The sequence below is a fragment of the Camelina sativa genome, chromosome 3, assembly GCF_000633955.1.
Source record: "Camelina sativa cultivar DH55 chromosome 3, Cs, whole genome shotgun sequence".
NCBI lineage: Eukaryota > Viridiplantae > Streptophyta > Magnoliopsida > Brassicales > Brassicaceae > Camelina > Camelina sativa.
This window is the reverse complement of record NC_025687.1, coordinates 8,265,331-8,287,387: the sequence shown is the minus strand read 5'-3', so window position 1 is coordinate 8,287,387 and position 22,057 is coordinate 8,265,331. Positions and strand designations below refer to the sequence as shown.

Sequence of the window (22,057 nt, the reverse complement as noted above, 5' to 3'; positions counted from 1 at the left end):
GAGATCCTTAGAATTGCTGCCCATTTGCTGCGGAATCTGAACAGAATCAAGGTCCCGTTTCTTGTGCTACACGGCACAGCTGATACAGTTACTGATCCCAGAGGTACTCAGAAGCTATACGAGGAGGCTTCCTCGTCGGATAAGTCGATCAAGCTGTTCGACGGGTTGCTACATGATCTGCTCTTTGAACCAGAGCGGGAAGCTATCGCTGGAGTCATATTGGATTGGCTACACAAGCGGGTTTAAGTTGCTCAAACCAAATGTAGCAGTTCCTTGCTCCTTCTAAACTTCTAGTAAAGAGGGATATGCGAGGAAGAAATACCTAGGAAGAGTTGCTCTGTTTCGTAGGAATTATCTCGACACCATTTTGTATCACGTTCATTTTAGTTGTAATGAATACACGAATTTGTAACAATGCAAGTGGTTATCGTAACCACTTCTTGTAGAGATAATTGAAAAGTATATACAAGTATACAACTAAGACTCTACCACAAGAGCAATCGGATCTAAACACTTTGACGGAGAAAAGAGTGACCGAGAAGCTGCGACGCCGTCCACCTCTCACTCGATTCTTTACGTAGACAACAATCAACAAAACTCCTAAACTCGTCGGAACATCCTTCCGGCGCACGCGGCGGTTCTCCGAAGCACACGGCGCACATCAGCGTCGCCCAATCAGGTCTCTGTCCCCGAGGAAGTAACGGAAAATGTCCGACGAATAGCTCGAGCATCATCAATCCAAAACTCCATATATCGCCTGAGTATACATCGGAGTTCTCTCCGGCGACGGAATCGAATCTCTCGGGGCTCATGTAAGCGCACGTGCCGACGAACGAATCGCAGTAATCCAACGACCGGATCATGATTTTGCTCACTCCGAAATCGGCGATTTTAACTTCGTTTCTCGAGTTCAAGAGGAGGTTTGCAGGTTTGATGTCTCTGTGAACGATCTTGAGCGAGTGGAGATAGCTCAGTCCTTTTAAAATCTGGCGGGAAAACCCGGCGAGTTGTTTCTCTGTTACGGCGCCGCGGATAGATTCTAGGTTTCCGCCGTCCATGTACTCCATGAGAATTGAAACCTCTCCGGAGATTGGTTTCTCGAAGATACCGTGGCACCGGACGACGTAGGGAGAGTCCGTGCGGCGGAGGATCTCCATCTCGCGCGTCAGTTGTCTCGTAAAAGTCGGACTCATGTCGCCGTTGACCGTTTTCAGAGCGTAAAGCTCCGCCGTGGTTTTGTGTCGGACTTTGTATACGATCCCGCCGTTTCCGCTTCCGAGGACGTGGAGTTTCTCGATATCCGAAGCGGAGATCCCGTTGGTGATAGCGGTGGATGCGACGGCGGCGGCGGTGGAGGAGGGAAAGGAGAAACAGGGGAGGCGATCTGAGAGAGGTGGAAGAGGTAGACGGAGGTTGATCTGACGGCGTTCACGAACAAGAGCCATTGAAGTAATTAAAAGTGATAATGATGATTTGAAAATTTTAGAAGAAGAAGAGTGATGGAAACTGCAGCTTTTATTTGGAGTTTGAGTGGGATTTAAGTGAGGAGCCTGCGAAGGTTGCTTTAAAATAGTAATCAATCACTGACACTAATATTAATCTTTTTTAATTTAGTTTTATGTTTTATCTAAATATGGCAACTAGTGATTATGTTGAATCTTGCACGAGGTTAAATGCATGGGACTGTAATCTGTCCTACTAACCCCGAAACTGGCTAGTATGGATTGAGATGACGATTAGATTTAGTCATTTAGATGTATTTATTCAAAAAAAAAGTGTTGTGGATGTGCTGTCACTCAAACTCACATTATGCATAGTGGTAAAAGAATAATAAGATTACTAACAAGTGGAATGGATTATAGTTTTATAATTTGTGTTGGAGAGTTTAAAAGTGTAACGTCTATTTTGTGAGGTTCAATGTACCATGGAGGCTGAAGGGCGTCTAATGAAAATGACCAACCAATAATTTACTTTTAGGCGCCATCGTGCAAATGCTCTGCAATGGCGCCGGCCATCTCCGATATCGCCAAAAAAAATATATTATATAATTAAATAAATTGGACACGCACATGCCCATTGGGCTTATTTTTTTTTTCCTTGGAAAATTGAACAAACGCCATATTTGGGCTTTATTCGTCGTATATAATTGTCAGATCCAAACCCGTTTGACGGACCCGGCTCTTACCGAATCAGTTCAGATTAAAATCACCACCCCTTTGGAAGTTCTCTCTCAGTTCTCACATAGCATCCGAAACCTCGATTTATAGAACTAGTTGGAGAAGAGAAAGACGATTTCTCGGCACTGAGTGTTAGCATAATTGAGTCTCGTTTCCCCCGGGAAATTCTCCCGGTACACTGTTATATTTCTGACTTGGATTTCGTGTAAACTATGCCTTCCGTTGCTTCTAAGCAGTATTCAGGTTCTTACTTTCGAGACCCTAACATACCTGCGTCAATCATTGATGCTGCATTCGTATAAAAGTCTGATTAATCGTGATTTGTTTTGTTCGGTTGCAGACGATGTTAGTCTTCTAGTCTTGTTGCTTGATACGAATCCCCTTTTCTGGAGCAATACTTCGATTACATTCTCTCAATTCCTTTCTCATGTAAGTTTTTGTTTGTTTTGTTTCAATGCTTCGTTTAGTTTGTTAATTCAGATATATGGGTGGTGATTGCTGTTATGTGTAGGTGCTTGCGTTTCTGAATGCGGTTTTGGGGTTGAATCAATTGAACCAAGTTGTAGTAATAGCTACTGGATACAGTTCCTGTGATTACATTTATGATTCGTCTTTGACATCTAATCATGGGAATTTCGAGAGCAGAGGAACCGGGATGCCTCCTCTCTTTGCTTCTTTGCTGAAGAAACTGGAAGATTTTGTTACCAAAGATGAGGAGCTCAGCAGGGAGGAGGGGCATGAGGATAGAACTCCTTCTTGTCTCTTATCAGGATCACTCTCCATGGCTCTTTGCTGTATCCTCTAGACTAATCATTTAGCATTTTGATCACTCTTTTGTTATTGTGTGTGGTTTTCTGTATAAATTGATAGGCTTTGTTTGCATAACATCTGCTAGTAATATTGAAACCTTAGCTTCCACTCTTCTCAGGCCATCTGGTTATATATTTGGTTTATCAGTCTTCTTTTTTATTTTTTTCTCTAAACTTCCTGGCTAGATATACAGAGGGTTTTCCGTTCTGGACATCTTCATCCCCAGCCTCGGGTGCGTTTTCAGTATGATTGTCATATATATAGTACATTCTTGATTCCTCTGTTGGGATTTTCATCTTAAAGTCTTGTTTCTTACATATAGACATAGACCCCTCTCTATTATTATGATCTTGTCTATTCATTGCATAGGCCCTTTATATAGAACTGATTGTGCTATTGGCATATGTATGAAATACAGATTTTATGCTTGCAAGGTTCTCCAGATGGCCCGGAACAGTATGGTCTTCTGTAACCTTTTTCTTTTTCCATTTGCAATATGTTTCTCCTTTATGTCTCTGGACTCATGAAGGGCTTTGTTCTTTTTTAGATATGTAGCTGTTATGAATTCTATTTTCTCTGCCCAGCGCTTAATGGTAATCTTCTTTTTGATTGTTTCTGTGGGATTGTCTTTCTCAATATTCCAAACTCAAGTTGCTTTATCATTGGTTCTTTAGGTTCCCATAGATTCATGTTACATAGGTGTACAAAACTCAGCGTTTTTGCAGCAGGTAATTAACCCTATCTTCAACTTCTCAAGCTCAACATATGCGTCAGTTTTTTTTACTACCTGGCGTATCTGTAGGCATCTTATATAACCGGTGGTGTACATCACACACCTAAACAGTTGGATGGGCTGTTTCAGTATCTAACGGTATGCTTTCAACTCAAGTCCTAATGACTCGTTTCATTTAGCGAACTTAATGGTGTGCTAACTAACTTTTGTTTGTTTTGTTTTGCTCAACAAGACAATCTTTGCAACTGATTTGCACTCCCGCGGTTTTGTACAACTTCCTAAACCCATAGGTGTTGATTTTCGAGCATCGTAAGTGATCAAATCACCGTCTCTTCACTTAATATGGTTTCCGCTGCATATGTATAACTGATGGTTCTAAGTACAAAACTTGCAGGTGTTTCTGCCACAAGAAGACTATCGATATGGGCTACATATGTTCAGTGTGTCTGTCCATTTTCTGTGAGCATCACAAGAAATGCTCAACGTGCGGGTAAGAGATTTAACCCATCTTGTTCTTCCTTCAGTATAACAATTCTATCAAGCTGTTTTTGTTTCTGAAATCCATCAACTTATTGGAATTTTGCAGGTCAGTTTTTGGTCAGTCAAAACTTGATGAAGCTTCATCTGTCTCTGATAAGAAGAGAAAAGCTCCTCACACCTAAATTCACCTTTTGTGCCAGAGAGAGAACTTCAAACGTTTTGTTCGATACTTGTAGTTGCGTTTAGAATCTATGTGTACAAATTATCAAATTGAAAATCAATTAAAATTCAATTTTGATTATCCAACATAGTTCTTTCACCAACTTGTTCTCGTGTTAATCAAACTTGAACAAATTGATCTTCTTAATTAAAATAAACCGAACAAGAGCCCTTTATAGCTTATAAAAAGAAGTTGGGCTTCTCTACTTAAACTTGATGAACAAACAAAACCTTTGGGCTGACATCACATATAAATTTATTGTCGGATATGTCTCGGGTCGAAACCCGTTTGATGGATCCGGCTCCTACCGAATCATTTCAGACGGGGAGAAGGAACGAGAGAGAGAGACAGAGGAGAGATCATCGGTGAGGAGAAGGCGAGCAATGGATTTGAAGAAACGGCGAAAGGTAAAAAAAAAAATCTCGGAATTAAAGTTTATGGTTTCATAGCATTCGAAATTTTACATGTTTCGATCATTCTTGTGCAGATTTTGGAGAAGAAGAAAACGATTCATGACCTTATCAAAAAAGCTTCTTCCATTGTCGATCCTCTTTCTCCGTTTGATTCTTTCCGCCGTTACCAAAACAATGGTAATTTTTTTGTTTTTGCTGCTGCTCAATTTGATTTCCGCCAGTTAAACTCTTTTAAGGTATTACAATTGTTGATGATTATAAAACATAATAATGAGGTAGATACAGTGTAAGTTTGAATTCGTTCTGTTTAACATAGATAACATGGTTTTAGATTAAGTTATGAATCCTTTCTCATGCAGACTTTGGTTATTTATGATCAAGTGTGCTCTAATTTTTGCTTATAAGTTGTTTTCAGGGATTATACTTGGTTTGGTTTAAATTCACAGAAAGAGTCTCTTGACATGGAGATAACTCTGTGTTTGTGTGGTTTTTACAACTTGTAGATTTATCTGTGTACCTGGAATCTGGCCGTGGAGATAGACTTCCCTCATCTGTGAAGCAGTACATTCGAAATCTCTTGAAGGTAAAAAGGAGAATGAAGCAGGATTAAAATGTTCTGAACATATACTCTTTAGGAGTTTCGTGTTAATTTATTGTTTGTGCATGATGTTTGTAATTTCACAGACGAACATGGAAGGGTTCTATGGGTCTGATTGGCCAATACAAGCAAAGGTGAAGCGTAAGGAGATGTCTTCTGCAGACGCACATTATATATTTGTGCTTGAGATGCGTTATGGTAAAGAATATGAGACATCTACTCGGAGAACTTGCATGCAAGGGTGTAATCAGATAGCTGGATTTGTGCATTACCGGTTTACTTTAGAGGAAGAGATACCTGTCCTTTATGTGTATGAAATACAGCTTGAATCCCGGGTTCAAGGAAAAGGACTAGGAGATTTTTTAATGCAGTTGATTGAGCGCATTGCTTCTAAGGTTGATTCCAAAATTGGCCTCTCATATTCCCCTTTTTTTTCAGTATTGAAGGCACTAGCTTTCGTTTTCAGATTCATAGAGCTTGCTGATGGTATAGATTGTGTTTTTTTTTTCTTGTTCTTCTCAGAATCGGATGAGTGCTATCGTGCTAACTGTTCTAACATCCAATGCATTGGCAATGAGTTTCTACATGAGCAAGCTAGGGTAAGATGTAACCTTTTGGAAGATGATCTTATTGCATGTAGCAACTCAAATGAGATTTTCTGGAAGTGTTAATGGGTTCCTAATATTTCAATTTTTTGCTATAGTCAGTAATTTGTTTCCTTGAGTCTTTACTTATCTCTTCCAAACATCTAAATTCTCATTCGTTTTTGATACAGATACAGAGTATCAAGCATTTCACCATCGAAAGCTAATCTTCCGGTACAGAATCAGTAGTCTTGCTTTTCATTATCTTTAGATAAGACATTCATGAAAATAACTAGTACAACTTTTTGTTACTGCAGACTTTCTCGGCGAAGTATGAGATACTTTGCAGAACATTTGATTCTGAAGCTAAATCTGTATTGAAGGTAGGTCGTTTTGCTGCATCACTCGCATATATGACAAAACAGCTGATCGAATATGCTTCCTTTGCTTTCTATCTTGGTCTTGTATTGAAACTGTCATGTTTGCATATTTTTCAAGAAGAACGACGAAGAACCTACCAAAGATTGAGTATCAATAATGGAATAGCACAAAGATTCACGGTAAGTAAGTTTCCACTTTGGTCTACTGGAGATATCAACAATTGTTTATCGTTCAGTTTTCTGAAAACATTTTGCTTGAATCTGACAGACAACATGGGGTTGTGATAGGATGCAGTGATAAAAACAGACAGATCCGATGTAGACTTGGTTCCTCTAATTGCTTTTCACACCAGAAATAGAGATACAGAACTCCAAAAACGCCTAGCAACTAAACAAGACCATTGAAGTCTTTTCGATTGCTAAAATGACCATTTTTGAACTCCAACCTGAGTTCGCGCAACAAATCAGTCGTTTGCCACCAGCTGAAATTATGTTTGGTAAGCTGCGAGTACTTAGGAGAGATTGTATAGAGTTTTATAGATTAGGAGGAATTGGACTTATTAGAGTGAGAACAATTCTTGAACTGGGTTTCTAAGTTGTTTATGAATCAGAGAGATCACTTTGATATCGTTTCCTGGTAAAATTGCGATAAGTGCGTGAACCTTAATTTCTTGTAGACAAATGTGAGAAAAAAATATGAAGTTGCGTAATAGAGAAGGAACTTTAAGGACCTCCATATACCTCCATATATCTTTCATCTAAATAAATAGGGGAAAAAACTCTTTTTTTTCTTTTTAATATATATAATTGGGGAGAAATTCAGAGAGGGATGATTTCAATTTTATTTTTAAAAGTATTAAAAGAATGAAACAAAACACATTAAAGAGAGGAGGAATGGGGGTGATCTGGCCATATCAAAATTGTGGCTCTTATTATAGTGCGTGCGATTAAGTGATACGGTTGTCACATCCGACACCATATGATGTGACTGATTTGCCCATTATCCCAACCATTAATAATCTTTTCCGTTTAATTCTTATTCGGGTTTTTTTTTTTTTTTCTTATTTGGGTTTTGCTTAAAGAGACTAAAGAGATAATGTATTAAATCAACGGGATATGAATTTGTTTACTTCCTTTTCCCATTCCTTTTGCTCGAAATTAGGAAGTGTAAACTGACCCTAATTTAACAGTGTTAATCTAATAAAAATATATTTAACATGAACTTATACACGTTGGCTTGATAATTAATTCGGTTTAAATAAAAAATCTGATCACACCATTATTTAATAGCCGAAAAAAAAACTTATATAAAAGATTATGGTCAATTTATTCATTGTTAATTAATTATTTAATTTTAAATTGAAAACCTATATTAAACCCTAATTTAACCATCTAGTAAAAAAAAATATTTTCAGCCTTAACGAAAAAAAAAAAATTCAAGGTTAACAAAATGAACAACGAGACTAGTTTTTGAGGAAAAATTGTAAAATATCAAGAAAGCAAGTGGGGTAAGAAGTCAGAGACGGATAGAAAGCAAACAAAAAAATATCTTCACAATAATTACAAAAATCTCAATATACCTAATCTCTCTACGCCTCCACCACCACCACCACCACCACCACCACACTTTTTGATCCATTTTTTTTTTTTCCGGATTAGAGAAAGAGAAACAGATGAGACTCTTCGCGTGGTGCTCACGGCCAAGGGAGCGAGAGTGAGTGATTGGTTAGGTTTATTCTGAGCCACAACATGTCTGTACTCTGTACCTTCTCGAAATTTCCATTGATATTTAAAAAAATAAAGATGTGACGTGGCTCATATCAGCTAATATTTAAAATATGGTCACTTGCTCCTTCTGGTACCTTCTCTTCTCTCTTCACTGTCTCCTCTTCTCAACTTTTGTTATTTTCTCGGGAAAAATATCTTCCTGTTTCCGGGAATTTGATTGATTTCTCGAGAAAAAAAAAAAAAAAAGAGCAGAACGTTCTCTCTCTTCTTAGCTTATTTTGTTTTCCCTGTTGTCGTGTGTCGTCTCTTCGATCTGACCGGTGAATCTAATTAGCGGCTTATCAGAATATATTTCAAAATGGCCGCCGCTGAGGTAATTTAACTACAGATTGATGAAGATGAAGCTTATTCGAATTTATACGAAGAGAGATTCTTTTTGTTGGAAGAAGTTGAAGAGAAAGCTTTTGATTTTGATGATGTTCATTGGTTTTTTATTTGCACTTTAGGATCGAAGTGAGGAGGAGCTAAGCAGCAATGTTGAATATGGAAGTTGCAATTCCAATGAAGGAACTAATCCTGAAACCACCAGTCATTGGACTGAGAACGTTCGCAAGGTATATGTTTTGTTATGAGAATTGTGAAGACAGATATTCAGGTTTCTTTACATTTGGTCTGATGACTTCTCTGTGTATTGTTGTTTCTTCAAGGTTAGGAAACCGTACACAGTAACTAAGCAGAGAGAGAAGTGGAGTGAGGAAGAGCATGACAGGTTTCTTGAAGCTATTAAGCTTTTTGGTCGTGGTTGGCGTCAAATCCAAGGTACTTCATTCATGAATTGAAGCTTCATTTTGCTGGTAGATGTAGTTCCGTAGGACCTAAGGCTTGGTTTTGGTGCAGAACACATAGGTACGAAAACCGCTGTACAGATTCGAAGCCATGCTCAAAAGTTTTTCTCCAAGGTCTTGTGTATTTACATGTTCTATAACACAGCAGCTGTCCTGATATGGTTAGTTTGTAGTAATCTGACAGTTATTTTGTCTGATTCATTGCAGATGACTCATGAAGCTGATACTATAAGTGAAAGATCGAATAAGGCCGTTGTGATCCCGCCTCCTCGTCCAAAGCGGAAACCGGCACATCCTTATCCTCGCAAATCCCCTGTTCCATATTCTCAGTCTCCTCCATCTAATTTGTCAGCTATGGAGAAAGGAACTAAGTCTCCAACCTCAGTGCTATCATCTTTTGCTTCAGAGGATCAAAACAACAGATGCTCTTCGCCTAACTCGTCCACCAGTGACATCCAATCCATTGGTGTAACTTCCATTAATAAAACGAATTACCAAGCAACATCCAAGCAGTTCCTTCTCAAAGAGGTTGCTGTCAATGGTTCTACACCAATGTCAAGCATTGTGCTTTTCGGGAAGATTGTTCTTGTCACGGAAGACTCTCACAAACCATCCTCTTACACAGATGATAATGATCGTAAATCAGTGACTGGGAAACAGAATCACTGCTCTGGGATCAAGGATTCGACATTGCACATTGATTCGAGGCATGTTGACACTGATCTATCTCTTGGAATTTGGGAAACGTCTTGTACCGGTTCTAATGCCTTTGGCTCGGTTACAGAAATGTCAGAGAACTTGGAGAAGAATGCTGAGAAACGGTTAAGCTTCTTAGAAAAACAAGGATCCTGTGATCCTCCTGCAAGCGGGTTCAGGCCCTACAAGAGATGCCTATCAGAAAGAGAAGTTACATCATCGTTGTCACTGGTAACTTCAGAAGAACAGAAAAGCCGAAGAAGGGCACGCGTATGCTCCTAGCGCAAGTGCAACCTTCTTGTACAGTTTAGAATCTATTTATGATGATCCGAGAGCATATTGTTTCACCATTGCTGGGTGACTTGGATCATAACATTCCACGAACCAAATCCAAATACGAATTGGTAAGTGATTTTTTACTTGTCTACCACATGTAATTCCTGTAATGAAGTTTCTTCTGTTGTTTAACATCAAGAAGACAGTTCCTTTTTTTCTTCATATACAAACTCAATTTACAGTGTACTTGTTTGGCCACCTATCTATTTGTAACTGTGTTTCAATCTTTAGGTCTGGTTTATGAATGTCATTGGTAACTTCAAACTCTGAGAATCAAAATTTTGTGCAAATACAAGCCCCTTAATTTCTGTGAACACTTACTTAAATATCGGAGCCCTCAAGTCTAATGAAATCTATGATAAATAACAACAATAATTGAAGAATACTCAATCAACACAAGCCTTGCTTATTCTATGTTTCACAGTTGCAAGTCTAGTTTCTCTCTCCCAGTGATGAACTATATCACTAAGCAGCAAAAAAATCTCAGCAATGGCGTATGTTAGATATCTCGTTAACTTATGTATGCCTATCAAAGAACTTCTCTATGAGTACAGAGAAGGTTGCAAAGCCAGCGCAACCTATACACGCAGCTTTTGGCCCACCTGAAACAAAATCAATCCATCCAATGTTTCATGTAAGCACATTTCAAAGTGGTTTAAACTACTTCAACCGAGAAAAAAGCATAAGAAAGATCAAATGGAGAACTCATTATCAAAGAAACAACTATATCTAGGAGACTTGAGTATGGGAATCATGCCATAGGAAATAGATGAAGATAACATCCAAAGTTGAGTTTGTTAACATCCAAAGTCCATAAAAAGATAGAAAGAGATTCACCTCTAGCGGACATTGAACCACCGGTCACACATCCAGCTATAGCGGTGTTTGTCGTATCATGCTTCGCCCTTGCCTTTTTCAGAGAAGTAAAAGGAACAATCAAGGTTTAGAATACAGGAGTCAGTAGGGGAGTTTCCTTGTTTGAGGGGGTCAATAATATAGTACCTTCTCGACAATGCATTCCGCTGCTGAGAAAACCAAACCCATAACCGCAAATGTCTTGCAGGAATTCCAACTCCTTTGCCCCATTTGTTTTGCTGTGAACACAAACTGCTGCCTAGCCGTCATCGTATCATTCGTTATAGGATTATCCAATGCCCCCAAGAACAGACCCATCATCAACCCAAGACCTCCTCCTACACCACCAATTCACAGAGAATGTAAAAGTCAACTAAATATCCCTAATTGTCATTATCAACTTTAGAATAGATTTCTGGTACCGGAGAGCATTTATATGAGTAGCTTTATATCAGAATAGTTTCATTTACAGAGTATACAACAGATTTGATTCGAGATTTCACATTACCAAATCAACTAACTAAATCCGACAATAAGTGCAATATTAAAGTGAGTCATTAACCAGCTCAGAATCATATCAACTATTGAAAATCTAAACACTTTCTCCAAATTTATAGAATGTACAACCAATTTCAATATCTTCAAATCATTCAAAGACACAGTTAGAGCTTTTAGTGATTTTCACTGAAAAAGAAAGAAGCAATGGAGGAATAAAGATCCGAGAAAGAGAGGAGATTTGAACTGACCCATAACTCCACTAGTAACAGCACGAACGGCGCAGTTGTTCCAAACCTCTTGAGCTCGGATCTCCTCGATGGTTGGCATCCGGATCGGCTGAATCTGGGTAACGTTCTCATCAGAGCCCACGGGGGCCGGAGTAGCGGGCGCACCGGTTGGTTCAGGACTTGAATCCGCCATTTTCAAAGGGTATAGAGAGTTAGAATCCGACAAGGGAATATGTCATCAAACGCTTAAAAGTAGGGATTGTAAGAATCAGATCAAGCGTGCGTGCGTTCGCGCGCCTTGAGAGAGAGATAAAACAAATCAGGGTTTATCCCATCCCGAGGTCCTAGGGTTTAAGCCACAAAACTATTACTTTCCTGGCCCATTAGTTCACATATTGGGCCTATATTTAAACTAATTTTTAGCCTTATCGGTTAACGCCGTAGATGCTATTTTAGGTTTTGACTTATGAGATCTAGATTTACCACGTGAGGAGCAGCGAGGTTGGCTTTAATAGCGGAAGAAGTTTGCTATCACGATGTGATTCCGAAGATTACAACTTACCTGAAGAATATGATTGAGCCGTGGTTAGATGGGAGTTTTAAAGCAAACGGGTTTCTGTATGATCCTAAATGGGGAGGTTTGGTCACGAAGCTAGGATCAAAAGATTCACATGCTGATTTTGGGTTCGGTATGTATAACGATCATCATTATCATGTAGGGTACTTTCTCTACGCTATTGCCGTGCTTGGTAAGTTAGATCCTTTGTGGGGAGAGAGATACAGAGCTCAAGCGTACAGTCTAATGGGGGATTTCATGACATTGGGGGAAAAAGGTGATCATTCAAATTCAAATTCTAGTTATCCCCGTTTAAGAAATTTTGATCTTTTCAAGTTACACTCTTGGGCTGGAGGGTTAACGGAGTTTGGGACGGAAGAAATCAAGAGAGCACGAGTGAGGCCGTAAACGCTTATTACTCCGCCGCTTTGTTAGCGCTAGCTTACGGGGACACACATCTGGTGGAGACGGCTTCAACGATCATGACGCTTGAGATACACGCCGCGAAGATGTGGTGGCAGGTAACGATATTTCTTTATCCAAATTATTCAATTGAACCGAACCAAACCCAAAATATTGGTTTAACTATTCTTGGTTACTGATATTGGATCGTTTTTTATCGGTTATATGAAAAACCAAACTAAATAAGGACGCCAAACCAAAACATAATTTTCTTTTCCTAATGAGGATCTATTTTTATTACAGTATTCTCAAATTCAGACGACAATTGTTTCAGTTTGATCACTGTGTTTTCTTTTTTGGTTGGCAGGTGAAGGAAGGTGACGCTATGTATCCTAAAGATTTCACGGCTGAGAATCGTGTGGTTGGTGTTTTATGGTCTACAAAGCGAGACAGTAGCCTATGGTTCGGGCCTAAGGAGTGGAAAGAGTGTAGGCTCGGGATACAGCTCTTACCGATACTTCCGGTGTCGGAAATTCTCTTCTCAGATGTACAATTCGTGAAGGAGCTCGTGAAGTGGGCTTTGCCTGCGTTGCATAGAAACGACGTCGGAGAAGGCTGGAAAGGATTCGTATATGCTCTGGAAAGTCTTTACGACAAAAAAGGCGCTATTAAGAAGATTCAGAAATTAAATAAGTTTGATGATGGAAACTCTTTGAGTAATCTATTGTGGTGGGTTAACAGTAGAGACTGATCTCATGGGTGGTGTTTGTTCATTGTTGTTCGATTTTCGTTTTTTTGGTTGTTTAACTAATGTTGCTTTGTAAAGCAAAAGTTGGTTCATCTCATCACATAATGTGAGATTTTAGACGGTTTCAATGTTTACCCTTGAACCTTTGTCTACATATTTTTGAAAGGAGGGAGTTAGTAGTAATGTCTGCTTCTTTATTCATGTGTCCCAATGGTGATGGTTTTAGCGTTGGGTATAATGAAAAATGATTTAAGTTTTAAGTGATGGAGTTAGTAAACGTTTTTAAAGGAACCTGTCTAGTATTTTATTCACAATGAAAGAATGAATGAATAATCAAATAGTACAAAAGAATGAATAAAATTAGAAGACAAAAGTTGACTTTCATCTAACAATCAAAACTATTCCACACCTCTCAAGAGACAGAGAGAGAGATGCTGTGACCAAATGAATCCCCTCAGGAAGCATCAGCTCAATGTAGAGGGGTTTCAAAGTCAAAAGCTCTGTTCCACCAACTCTAAACAACATCGTACTACTAATTCAGGTTCCAACTTTCATCGTTGGTGAGAGATTTCAGGTTAACGAATGCTTTAAGAGCTTCTCTCATCCACCAGTTGTGACAAACTTCTCTTGCTTCATCCAAACTGACCCATCTGCGTTGTCTAATCTCGGCCTCAGGCCAAAGCTCAAACTCTTGAGAAACAAGGAGAGCAAACATGTATCCGTCGTGAATGATGTTATGTCTTTTGCTTTTGTATTGCCATTTCCCAATCTTTCCTTGAAGCTCTCCTGTAACACCAGCTTCTTCGATCGTCTCTCTCAAAGCTGCTTCCTCCATTGATTCATCCATCTCCCAACCACCTTTTGGGAATAACATTCCTTTGCCCTTTTGAGCACTGATCAGAAGAACTTCGATTTCTGTGGATTCAATCCCATTGACTTCTTGTTTCTTGTATCTGTACGGTACACATCTGCACACACAAAATTTGACCAAAATTTCAATAAGATTCCACACAAAAAAAAAAAAAAAAACAAAGCTCGTCCTCAAATTTTGAATAAATATTCACACGTTCTGACCACCCGCGCGCGGTTAAAAACAGATTCCAAATTGTCGCGGGATTAATAAATAATTAACGGTTTAACGATCTTCTACAGAAACATGAAATTTTAAAAAAAAATTGGTACTTTTGACCACAAAAGCAATACTAAATTAGATTTGATCCTAAATCATTATGAATTCAAACCACGGCTAAGATAATTTTCGAAATTGGGGGTGAAAATTTAGGGTTTGGAAGAAAAAAAGGAAGAGGGGTTACCCGACGACTTGACGATAGCCAGAGGTATCGTAACGCTGCAAATCTCTACCGGTACGAGAGACCAAAGAGACAACCTTCTCGATCTGGGCCGGGACAACCTTCGTGGAAGGGATGCTCTCGAAGATCGGAGATAAATACGAGGCCACATTTGACAAGTTCGAGACGAAAAGAGACACAGAGAAGCCTGTCATTTTGTTTTTTGTTTTGTTTTGTTGAATCCCAATTTACCAATGGATGAACCACGAATTCAGAACAAGAGAGAGAGAGAGAGAGAGAGAGAGAGAGAGAGAGAGTTTGAAATCAAAAAGGCTCTGCTCGCGAATTCGGGAGGATCGATTTAAGGAAGTCTGAGAGAGAGAGAAAGAGATGAAACGGATAAGCAACAAAAAAAATAGAGAGAGAGATGCGAATTTGTTTTTAGGACAAATCTCTTTCCTTTATATGGAACTTCCCACGCGCTTCAGTTCAGGTACCTTTTCGTTTTAACTATTTTTTTTTTTTTTGTTTAAGAAAATTATTAATCAAATTGCTCCATTTCTTCGAAATTATATATATTTCTCCGGCTATTGACTCAATTTTTCCCCGGTTATTTGAGTTATGTTCTCGGTTTTGTTTGGTTTAACTGAATCTGACATAACAACTTCTGTTTTTGTTTTTGGAGATCTGACTGTTATTAATGAGACAATCCCCTGATCTGCACTGTAATAATTAACAATATTTTCGGATTCACAAATGGTAGTTACCATAAATATGATTTATTTTTAATTTTTTTTTGTACACGAGTATTTCGTTGATTTTCTAGAATTTGTTTTTTCGTCAAAGAAAAATCAAACTTAGACATCCTAAAACAAAAAAAAAAGAGGTCAACTCGTAAACAAACAAAAAAAAAACCTCGGCACAGACACGGAAGGAAGGGTGTGTGTAACACGTGAATCATAAGCGCGTGAAGAAGCTGAGCAAGTGGGTTATATATATAGTGACCTCGTTTTTGTTTGTTTGTGGGGTTTGTAAAAAAAGTACTGAGAGAGTGTGCTCATCCACAAACTCGTCCCTGACACAAAACACGGTATTAGGCGATTCCTTCTTTATTTTAATAGTAGTATGTTTTTTTTTCAACATTTACTATTTCTATTAAGTAAATTATATAGTATGACTCACACATTTTGTTTTTTTTTTCAGTGTCTTCTAGAAGCCCAAACTTTGATATAGACGAAAATCTTATTAATGGGCCTAGCTGGCTAGCTCCATGTCTTTTCCATCTTATTGATATTTTTTTTATCTCTTTTAAACAAATTATTATTGGTACTAGAAGGTCCGGCTGGATCACCTTCTTTTTCAGGGAGAGCTAATAATGTTGTTGAATTGTAATTTTTTTTTCTTTGTTGATTTGTAAGTTAATTTGGTCTGGTTTTTATAATGAGTTCATTTTTGTTTCTTTAATATAAACGGAATTCAATTTTGGAATAGTAAGTACTACAAAAGAAAAAAGTACGTGCCAAAAGCTTACTTCTAATATCGTTTTTGTTTGTTTATGATGAATGGTGATAATCAACGTATGCTCAGATATGTGTAGGTAGACTTTTGGCCAAGTAGTGTAATGAAGAAAAAAAACTGCGCAGGTCCTTTCTATTATCCTCCTTTTAATTATTGGATCGGCTGGCGAGATATCTTTTATATTCAGAGTATCTGCGAATAATTCCAATCAATTTCTCAAGCTCATATTACTTAAATATTGGGTTTATACATATTTATATACGTACCAACAATTTTTTTTTTTGGTAAAGTATTACGTATCAAAGTTTAAACTATATACTGTATATACGTACTAAATACCAAAATAGCTGTACCTACAATCTGGTTTACCAGAAACCCAAGTCTTTGATTCGTTGACCAGTATCATCACTTTTTATCTAACAAAGAAAAATCCAGACTCATCATAGCCGTCGGATTATTACTTCAACGGCGCCAAGCTAAAGTGTATCCAGTCGAAGACTCGAAGTCACTTATTTACATGTAAGGTTACCACAAATAGGATTTGTTTGTTTGTTTGTTTTGTTTTGGTAAACTTTACCAACACCCTTTTGCGTTCAATGCACGTCTATGAAAAAAATACTGTATATTATGTGTTCCAAAACTAGAGATGTATATTCTGACTACCCCAAAAGAAACATAATATATAAAAAATAAAAAATAAAAACTAGAGAGTATGTGTTTATACTAAAAAAAAAAAACTCATTGCTAATTTCTATAATTTACAAATTAGTGAATTACAGTGCTCATTTTAAACGTCTAGTTGATAGGCTTGTCACAATTGAATACCGTAAAACTAATTGCTAATCCTAATTCTGTTAGTTATGGATTTATTTGTGGTAAATGCAATTAAAACGAAGACAAATGAACTAGTTATCCTCCACCTGATAGGATGTCCACTATATATATTGATCAAAACTTAATTACACATTGAATTACTAATCTACACGGAAATTCAAATGGTGAACAAAACCACATAGCCTCGGACAAAAAAATTCAAGAAAAAAATAAAAGAAACAAAATACTCTCGTCTATGATTAAATATTGATTTATATGTGTAAAGTATTTAATGATCCTTGAGATTTTAGGCATTTAGCTTTCCACGATCGTCTCCAATTTGGGCCTCCAAGATCCATGTTTCGATTCGTATAGCACCTTCTCTTCTAGGGTTTGTCTTATTTCCACACCATCATGATCATCCTGATCATCATCAACTGATGATGAGTTTCTTCTTCTGTCTCCGGTCACCGGAAAGATGCAAACCGGGAATATTCTCTTCAAATGGTTATACCGGCTTTCGTTGAGTGTCTCCGCGGCTTTGTTGGAGATGAGGGCGAGTTCTTCGTGTGTTAAGACAGAGAAGAGCATGTCGGTCGGGAGGAGGAGGTAGAGATGTCGTCTCGGCCGTAAAAAATCGTCAGGAGACACGGCGGTGACTCGTTGGCCGATTTGGAGTAGAGTTGAGTCGGTGATAAAGTGGCCAGAGTTTCGAGAGACGATGTCGGAGGTTTTGATGGTTTTTGAGAAAACGTCGAGAGTTCCCGTGAACGGAGCCAAGATTTTGACTACTCCTGAGGGTGAGTGCGATGATATGATCAATGGTGCGCAAGAAGATGTGTTCCCCATTATTATGATCAGAGTAGAAGAACGAGAGGAAGAGACAGAGAAAGAGAGAGAGAGAAGTTTCGAGGAATGGGCTGGCTTTATAATTTATGTGTATATAAATAGTTGCATTAGTTTAGGGATTCAGTGATGGTTAAGTATTAATTAATTTTTGTTAGCTGGTTGTGTACAACTGTGTGTATCTTCTTTCTCTTCGTATTATAGTTGTCGCTTCTTAACTTTATTGAGACTTTATCTGATAGATGTATTTTAAGTTATTAAACTACAAAAAAGTAAGGTTTTCGTTTCAACAACACTAATTAATTCATTACTTCACGTATACATATTGGCCGCTACATAATAAATTTTCATATAATCAAGTCAAAACTCGATAATTAATCAGATTCATCCCTTATAAGACCAGCTGCTTATTTGTTAAATGTTTCGGTCTACGGAACAAAAAGAGATTACAAATATTATTAAATGTACATTAAGGTGTGACTTTTTGTTGTGACAAAGGTCATTTAGAACTAAATGTTCTCTTTCAGCAAAACAGCATGAATCAAGGCGGTAAGAGTAACTACAAAATATATTTGACTTTTTTTACAGTTTTCGGCCGTCCGATAAATCAACTATAGAAATTTTCAAGTGGTGGTATTTAATCAACATATACAAAATTAACTATTGTCATCATAACTCAAGTGTGTGTGTGTGTTTCTTCTTTTAATTTATGTGTTTGATACATTATGTGATTAATTAAAGATAATAAAACAGTAGTTTGAGATGATATATACGATGAGAAGAAAAAATCGAGTTTTCAAAATCCCGCTCTAGTGGTCTCTAAATATGAGTTCAATACATATATATTTAAGTAACTAATTATCTCCTAGAAGAGACAAGCCATTTTTACTTAAATTTATATAATTAACTATAATTAATACAAGCGACAAGCCATTTTTTTATTTGGTAAACGTAATTTAATCGAGATCAGTAGATTATTAATTTTCTGGTTTTACACCAACATACATGCTGTGAAATTTGTTTTTAACACAATAGGATAAAAGTGAATAAAAAACATTTGGATTAAATACGATAGAGTAGAGAGAAGAAAAGGCACATGGATGAAGGATGGGGGTGATTGTGAAGAGCTGGGGCGATTGGGCTGAGCTCGAGTCACGACGCTACCTAACTCATCATTAGACATGGCTTCTCCCTCCGTTTTGTTTTTCTTTTCATTTTTATACTTTTATATCTATAATATAAATTTAGTTCATTTGATTTTAGAAATTCCAAAAGCCAAAAACAAAGATTACATAAGTCGGTACCATGAAACAATATAATCTTATCATATATATACAGCTCTATAGTTGTCTGGATACATCCATCATACATATATAATAAAAGGCAAATTTGTTAGTTGCCACATTTTTATATGATCTTTAACATTTAATTTGTATTGTTAAAAACTAAAGCATTATAAAAAGCATGCTCATATATAATCATGTATAATGTAGATTTGGTATTCAGATGTAGACAGATAAATTCATGTTACTCTATAGACTAATGTTTATAATTTTAAATTAATAATTTTGTAGTTGATTTAGAAAATTATATAAATTGCATACGTATGTGTAAACTAAACAATACTAACACACAATTTAGTATCAATTATAATGCTTTATAGATGTACAATATATCAAAAAGAAAAAAATGAAACCTCGTGGATACATAAACACTAAAATGTGACTTGCGTATATCATCAGTATATGTTGTATTTGTCGCTGTCGGAGATCACACCAGTTCGAATTATGTGATTTTGTTTTGTAAAGTGCCCTGGACTTTGGACTCTACTTGTTTTGTTGTTTCTTGCTCGTTTTGTTGGCTTTCAATCTAAAAACTAAAATAAATTAAATCGAACCCATTTGATGAACTGTCAAAATGATTTAGTATATAAATAATTAAACAACACAAAGTCACAAACACTCGGATAACATTATATAAACACATCCAATTTAGCTACTAAAGTGAAAAGGGATCTCAATTAGCTATCGTCAACATATTTTAATCAGGGAATAATTATTACATTATCTGGGAGTTGCAATGTCAAAATCTTGACAGGAGCTGAAAAGATAGCTTCCAAAAAGTTAGCTATCACACTCTAACGAGGTATACAAAATTACAAACTAGTGTTATTGTATGTTACTATGTTAACATATTAAGAAGAAAAAATGAGATATGTCTTTGTAAACTAGTGATTTGTATTGTAACATTATTAACATATTTCATTTTTAGTTTGCACTGATGTACATCATGTACATGTTTAGGAATCCTATAAATGCAAAAGGATAAATAATATACGAGTATGTTGCTTATTGGTAAAGAGTAGTTACTATTATTTGAAATGTCTTTTTCAAAAAAAAAAAAGTTGTTACTATTATTTGAATTTCTTGTTACATATGAATAATCAGTTTAAGTTGAAAATAAAAATGTTGCCGAAATATATTGGTCTGATTATTTTTCCAACAAATGAAAACCTACCTAATAAAAAAAGACGTCCGTGAAATAAATATAATTAAGAACGTAGATCAGAAGAAGAGTGTTGCCACGACAGCCGATGCAAAGCTAATTAGTCCCGCGAAGTTGATGGCCAGAGCTGAGCTTGTTGATTTGGTCGTCGAAGAAGCTGAATCTCCGGTGGAACCGCTTCCTGTTCATGCGTTTTAAAATTAAATTTAAAATATTCCACTATTTTTTATATATAAAAAGACGAAAACAAAATATGCCCCATAAGAAAACCATAACAATGATATTTAAATTTGATTTTTTATTTTTATTTTTAAAGATTTGAATTACTATTTGAATATGTGTATTCGTTACCGGTGAAAGATGCCGGAGGAGTTTTCGGGGTTGCCGGCGGTGTCGAAGACGAAGACGGAGTAGTACCTTCGTTAACAACACAGAATCAATCAACAGAGATAAGAAGAATTAATGTCGCATTAGGCTTAATTAAGAAATTCAAAAAGGCGTCACAATAGGCTAATTATAATCAACCAAAACGCCGCCGTGTTGTGATGTTATACTCACCACCGGCGCTGTTTTTGCATTGAGACACGTCAGCTTTGGCGCCACAAGCGTTGGGGAGAACGAGAGCGTTTTCTTTAGTGAGGTTAAGCGATTTGAGCATATCGACGTTGTTGAAGACGGAGCAGAGACACATCACGTCACTGTCGACGATCTCCCTCAACGGCATGCAGCACGACGGAGGAGGCGGGGGACTCACCGAGTGAAGATACGGCTGACAAGGCATCAGTTTCTGTATACACGGCAATGCGTGCGCGTCTCCTCCTGCACCACCGCTAGGTGGTGTTGGTGTAGTCGCGGCGTTAGAAGACGTAACGGAGCAAACTACAAGAAAGACGGCGACGGCGACGGCGAATCTAACAACCTCCATTTTTTTATTTTTGTTTTGTCTTTTATCTTCTTTCTATCTTTAGATGCTTGTAAGAATCGATGTAAAAGTTGTAAACAAATGTGGTTATATATATATATATATATATATACGCACTCGGTGGTTATAAATTTTGGTTTTTGAATTCAATCTACCTGATTTTTCGAGATAATATGGTTTCTCTGATCCTATCATTACGCTTTTGAACGAAGACTAAGCTCTGGATTAGTGAAATTTTGACTTGACTTAAATTCGTTAAAAATCCCAATCCAAAAATCAATGTAGAATATATCGTTACATTTTTATTACAAGAGTTGCCAATTGTAAGAGTTTTGGTGTTTGTTTGTGTAGAAAGTCGAATGATACGACGTAACCTTAAATAAATGGGCCTATCATTATTATTACATCGTAACAGACATATAAATGGGCCGCCTCCGTCCAGTTTTGTTCGTGGGCAAAAGCGGACCAAGCCTATTTAAGCCCGTTCAAAATATGGGCTTGTCTATGACCCGTCCATAATAAATTGGACATAGATAAACCATGGACAGCTTGCCCATTTTGACCGCTCTAATCATAACAATACAAATTATTTTTGTTCTTTTTATTTTATTTAGTGCGATTATTTTTGTTCTGGAAAATTTCCAAAAAAACATCAATTATTTAATATTTGCCGGAAAAAATATGAACTTTTTTCGTTGCCAGATAAATATGCAAAATATTTTTTAATTGATAAAAAATACACAAACTATTATATTTTTCCAGTTTCTCCTCGTCTCCGTTACGACCATTAACAGTATTGTAACGGAGTTACTATTTTTGAAAAAAAATTCCAGATAAAAATACAAACTATTTATTTTTGCCAGAAAAATACATGGACT

At 37.1% G+C, this 22,057-nt stretch overlaps 8 protein-coding genes, 1 long non-coding RNA gene and 2 pseudogenes across 9 annotated transcripts; 6 read left to right on the top strand and 5 right to left on the bottom strand.

Annotated features, from left to right (window-relative positions):
* LOC104778770 overlaps positions 1-246 on the top strand; it is a 3,793-nt pseudogene extending 3,547 nt beyond the window's left edge.
* On the bottom strand, positions 125-1,517 carry LOC104775951 (mitogen-activated protein kinase kinase 7). The gene has a single exon (XM_010499920.2). The coding sequence runs from the start codon at positions 1,443-1,445 to the stop codon at positions 507-509; it is 939 nt and encodes a 312-aa protein (XP_010498222.1). The 5' UTR covers positions 1,446-1,517; the 3' UTR covers positions 125-506.
* Positions 2,189-4,506, top strand: LOC104775950 (RNA polymerase II transcription factor B subunit 4). The gene is made up of 11 exons (XM_010499919.2): positions 2,189-2,420; positions 2,518-2,606; positions 2,689-2,971; positions 3,173-3,219; positions 3,406-3,443; positions 3,535-3,580; positions 3,662-3,715; positions 3,790-3,858; positions 3,953-4,029; positions 4,115-4,210; positions 4,307-4,506. Exons 1-11 carry the CDS (start codon positions 2,390-2,392, stop codon positions 4,380-4,382), a joined length of 906 nt encoding a protein of 301 aa, XP_010498221.1. The 5' UTR covers positions 2,189-2,389; the 3' UTR covers positions 4,383-4,506.
* On the top strand, positions 4,651-7,127 carry LOC104775948 (annotated as a pseudogene).
* On the top strand, positions 8,026-10,228 carry LOC104775947 (protein REVEILLE 7-like). The gene is made up of 5 exons (XM_010499918.2): positions 8,026-8,496; positions 8,630-8,737; positions 8,831-8,942; positions 9,021-9,082; positions 9,176-10,228. The coding sequence occupies exons 1-5, from the start codon at positions 8,482-8,484 to the stop codon at positions 9,944-9,946; spliced, it is 1,068 nt and encodes a 355-aa protein (XP_010498220.1). The 5' UTR covers positions 8,026-8,481; the 3' UTR covers positions 9,947-10,228.
* Positions 10,235-11,914, bottom strand: LOC104775946 (mitochondrial import inner membrane translocase subunit TIM22-4). Its single transcript, XM_010499917.2, has 4 exons — positions 11,602-11,914; positions 11,003-11,193; positions 10,838-10,910; positions 10,235-10,602 (listed from the first exon to the last, which is right to left on the bottom strand). Exons 1-4 carry the CDS (start codon positions 11,771-11,773, stop codon positions 10,517-10,519), a joined length of 522 nt encoding a protein of 173 aa, XP_010498219.1. The 5' UTR covers positions 11,774-11,914; the 3' UTR covers positions 10,235-10,516.
* LOC104778769 (probable endo-1,3(4)-beta-glucanase ARB_01444) lies at positions 12,071-13,422 on the top strand (the record flags this gene model as incomplete). Its single annotated transcript, XM_010503207.2, is given in 3 exon segments — positions 12,071-12,500; positions 12,503-12,657; positions 12,906-13,422. Coding segments are annotated over 3 exon segments (969 nt in total), but the record flags the coding sequence as incomplete, so codon positions are not given.
* LOC104775945 (nudix hydrolase 4-like) lies at positions 13,562-15,018 on the bottom strand. Its single transcript, XM_010499916.1, has 2 exons — positions 14,600-15,018; positions 13,562-14,254 (listed from the first exon to the last, which is right to left on the bottom strand). The coding sequence occupies exons 1-2, from the start codon at positions 14,788-14,790 to the stop codon at positions 13,819-13,821; spliced, it is 627 nt and encodes a 208-aa protein (XP_010498218.1). The 5' UTR covers positions 14,791-15,018; the 3' UTR covers positions 13,562-13,818.
* On the top strand, positions 15,609-16,063 carry LOC104775944. Its single transcript, XR_766088.1, has 2 exons — positions 15,609-15,665; positions 15,779-16,063. It is a non-coding gene; the product is annotated as an uncharacterized LOC104775944 (long non-coding RNA).
* LOC104775943 lies at positions 16,985-17,797 on the bottom strand. Its single transcript, XM_010499915.1, has one exon. The coding sequence runs from the start codon at positions 17,753-17,755 to the stop codon at positions 17,222-17,224; it is 534 nt and encodes a 177-aa protein (XP_010498217.1). The 5' UTR covers positions 17,756-17,797; the 3' UTR covers positions 16,985-17,221.
* Positions 20,162-21,242, bottom strand: LOC104775942 (non-specific lipid-transfer protein C6-like). The gene is made up of 3 exons (XM_010499914.1): positions 20,816-21,242; positions 20,609-20,674; positions 20,162-20,438 (listed from the first exon to the last, which is right to left on the bottom strand). The coding sequence occupies exons 1-3, from the start codon at positions 21,180-21,182 to the stop codon at positions 20,317-20,319; spliced, it is 555 nt and encodes a 184-aa protein (XP_010498216.1). The 5' UTR covers positions 21,183-21,242; the 3' UTR covers positions 20,162-20,316.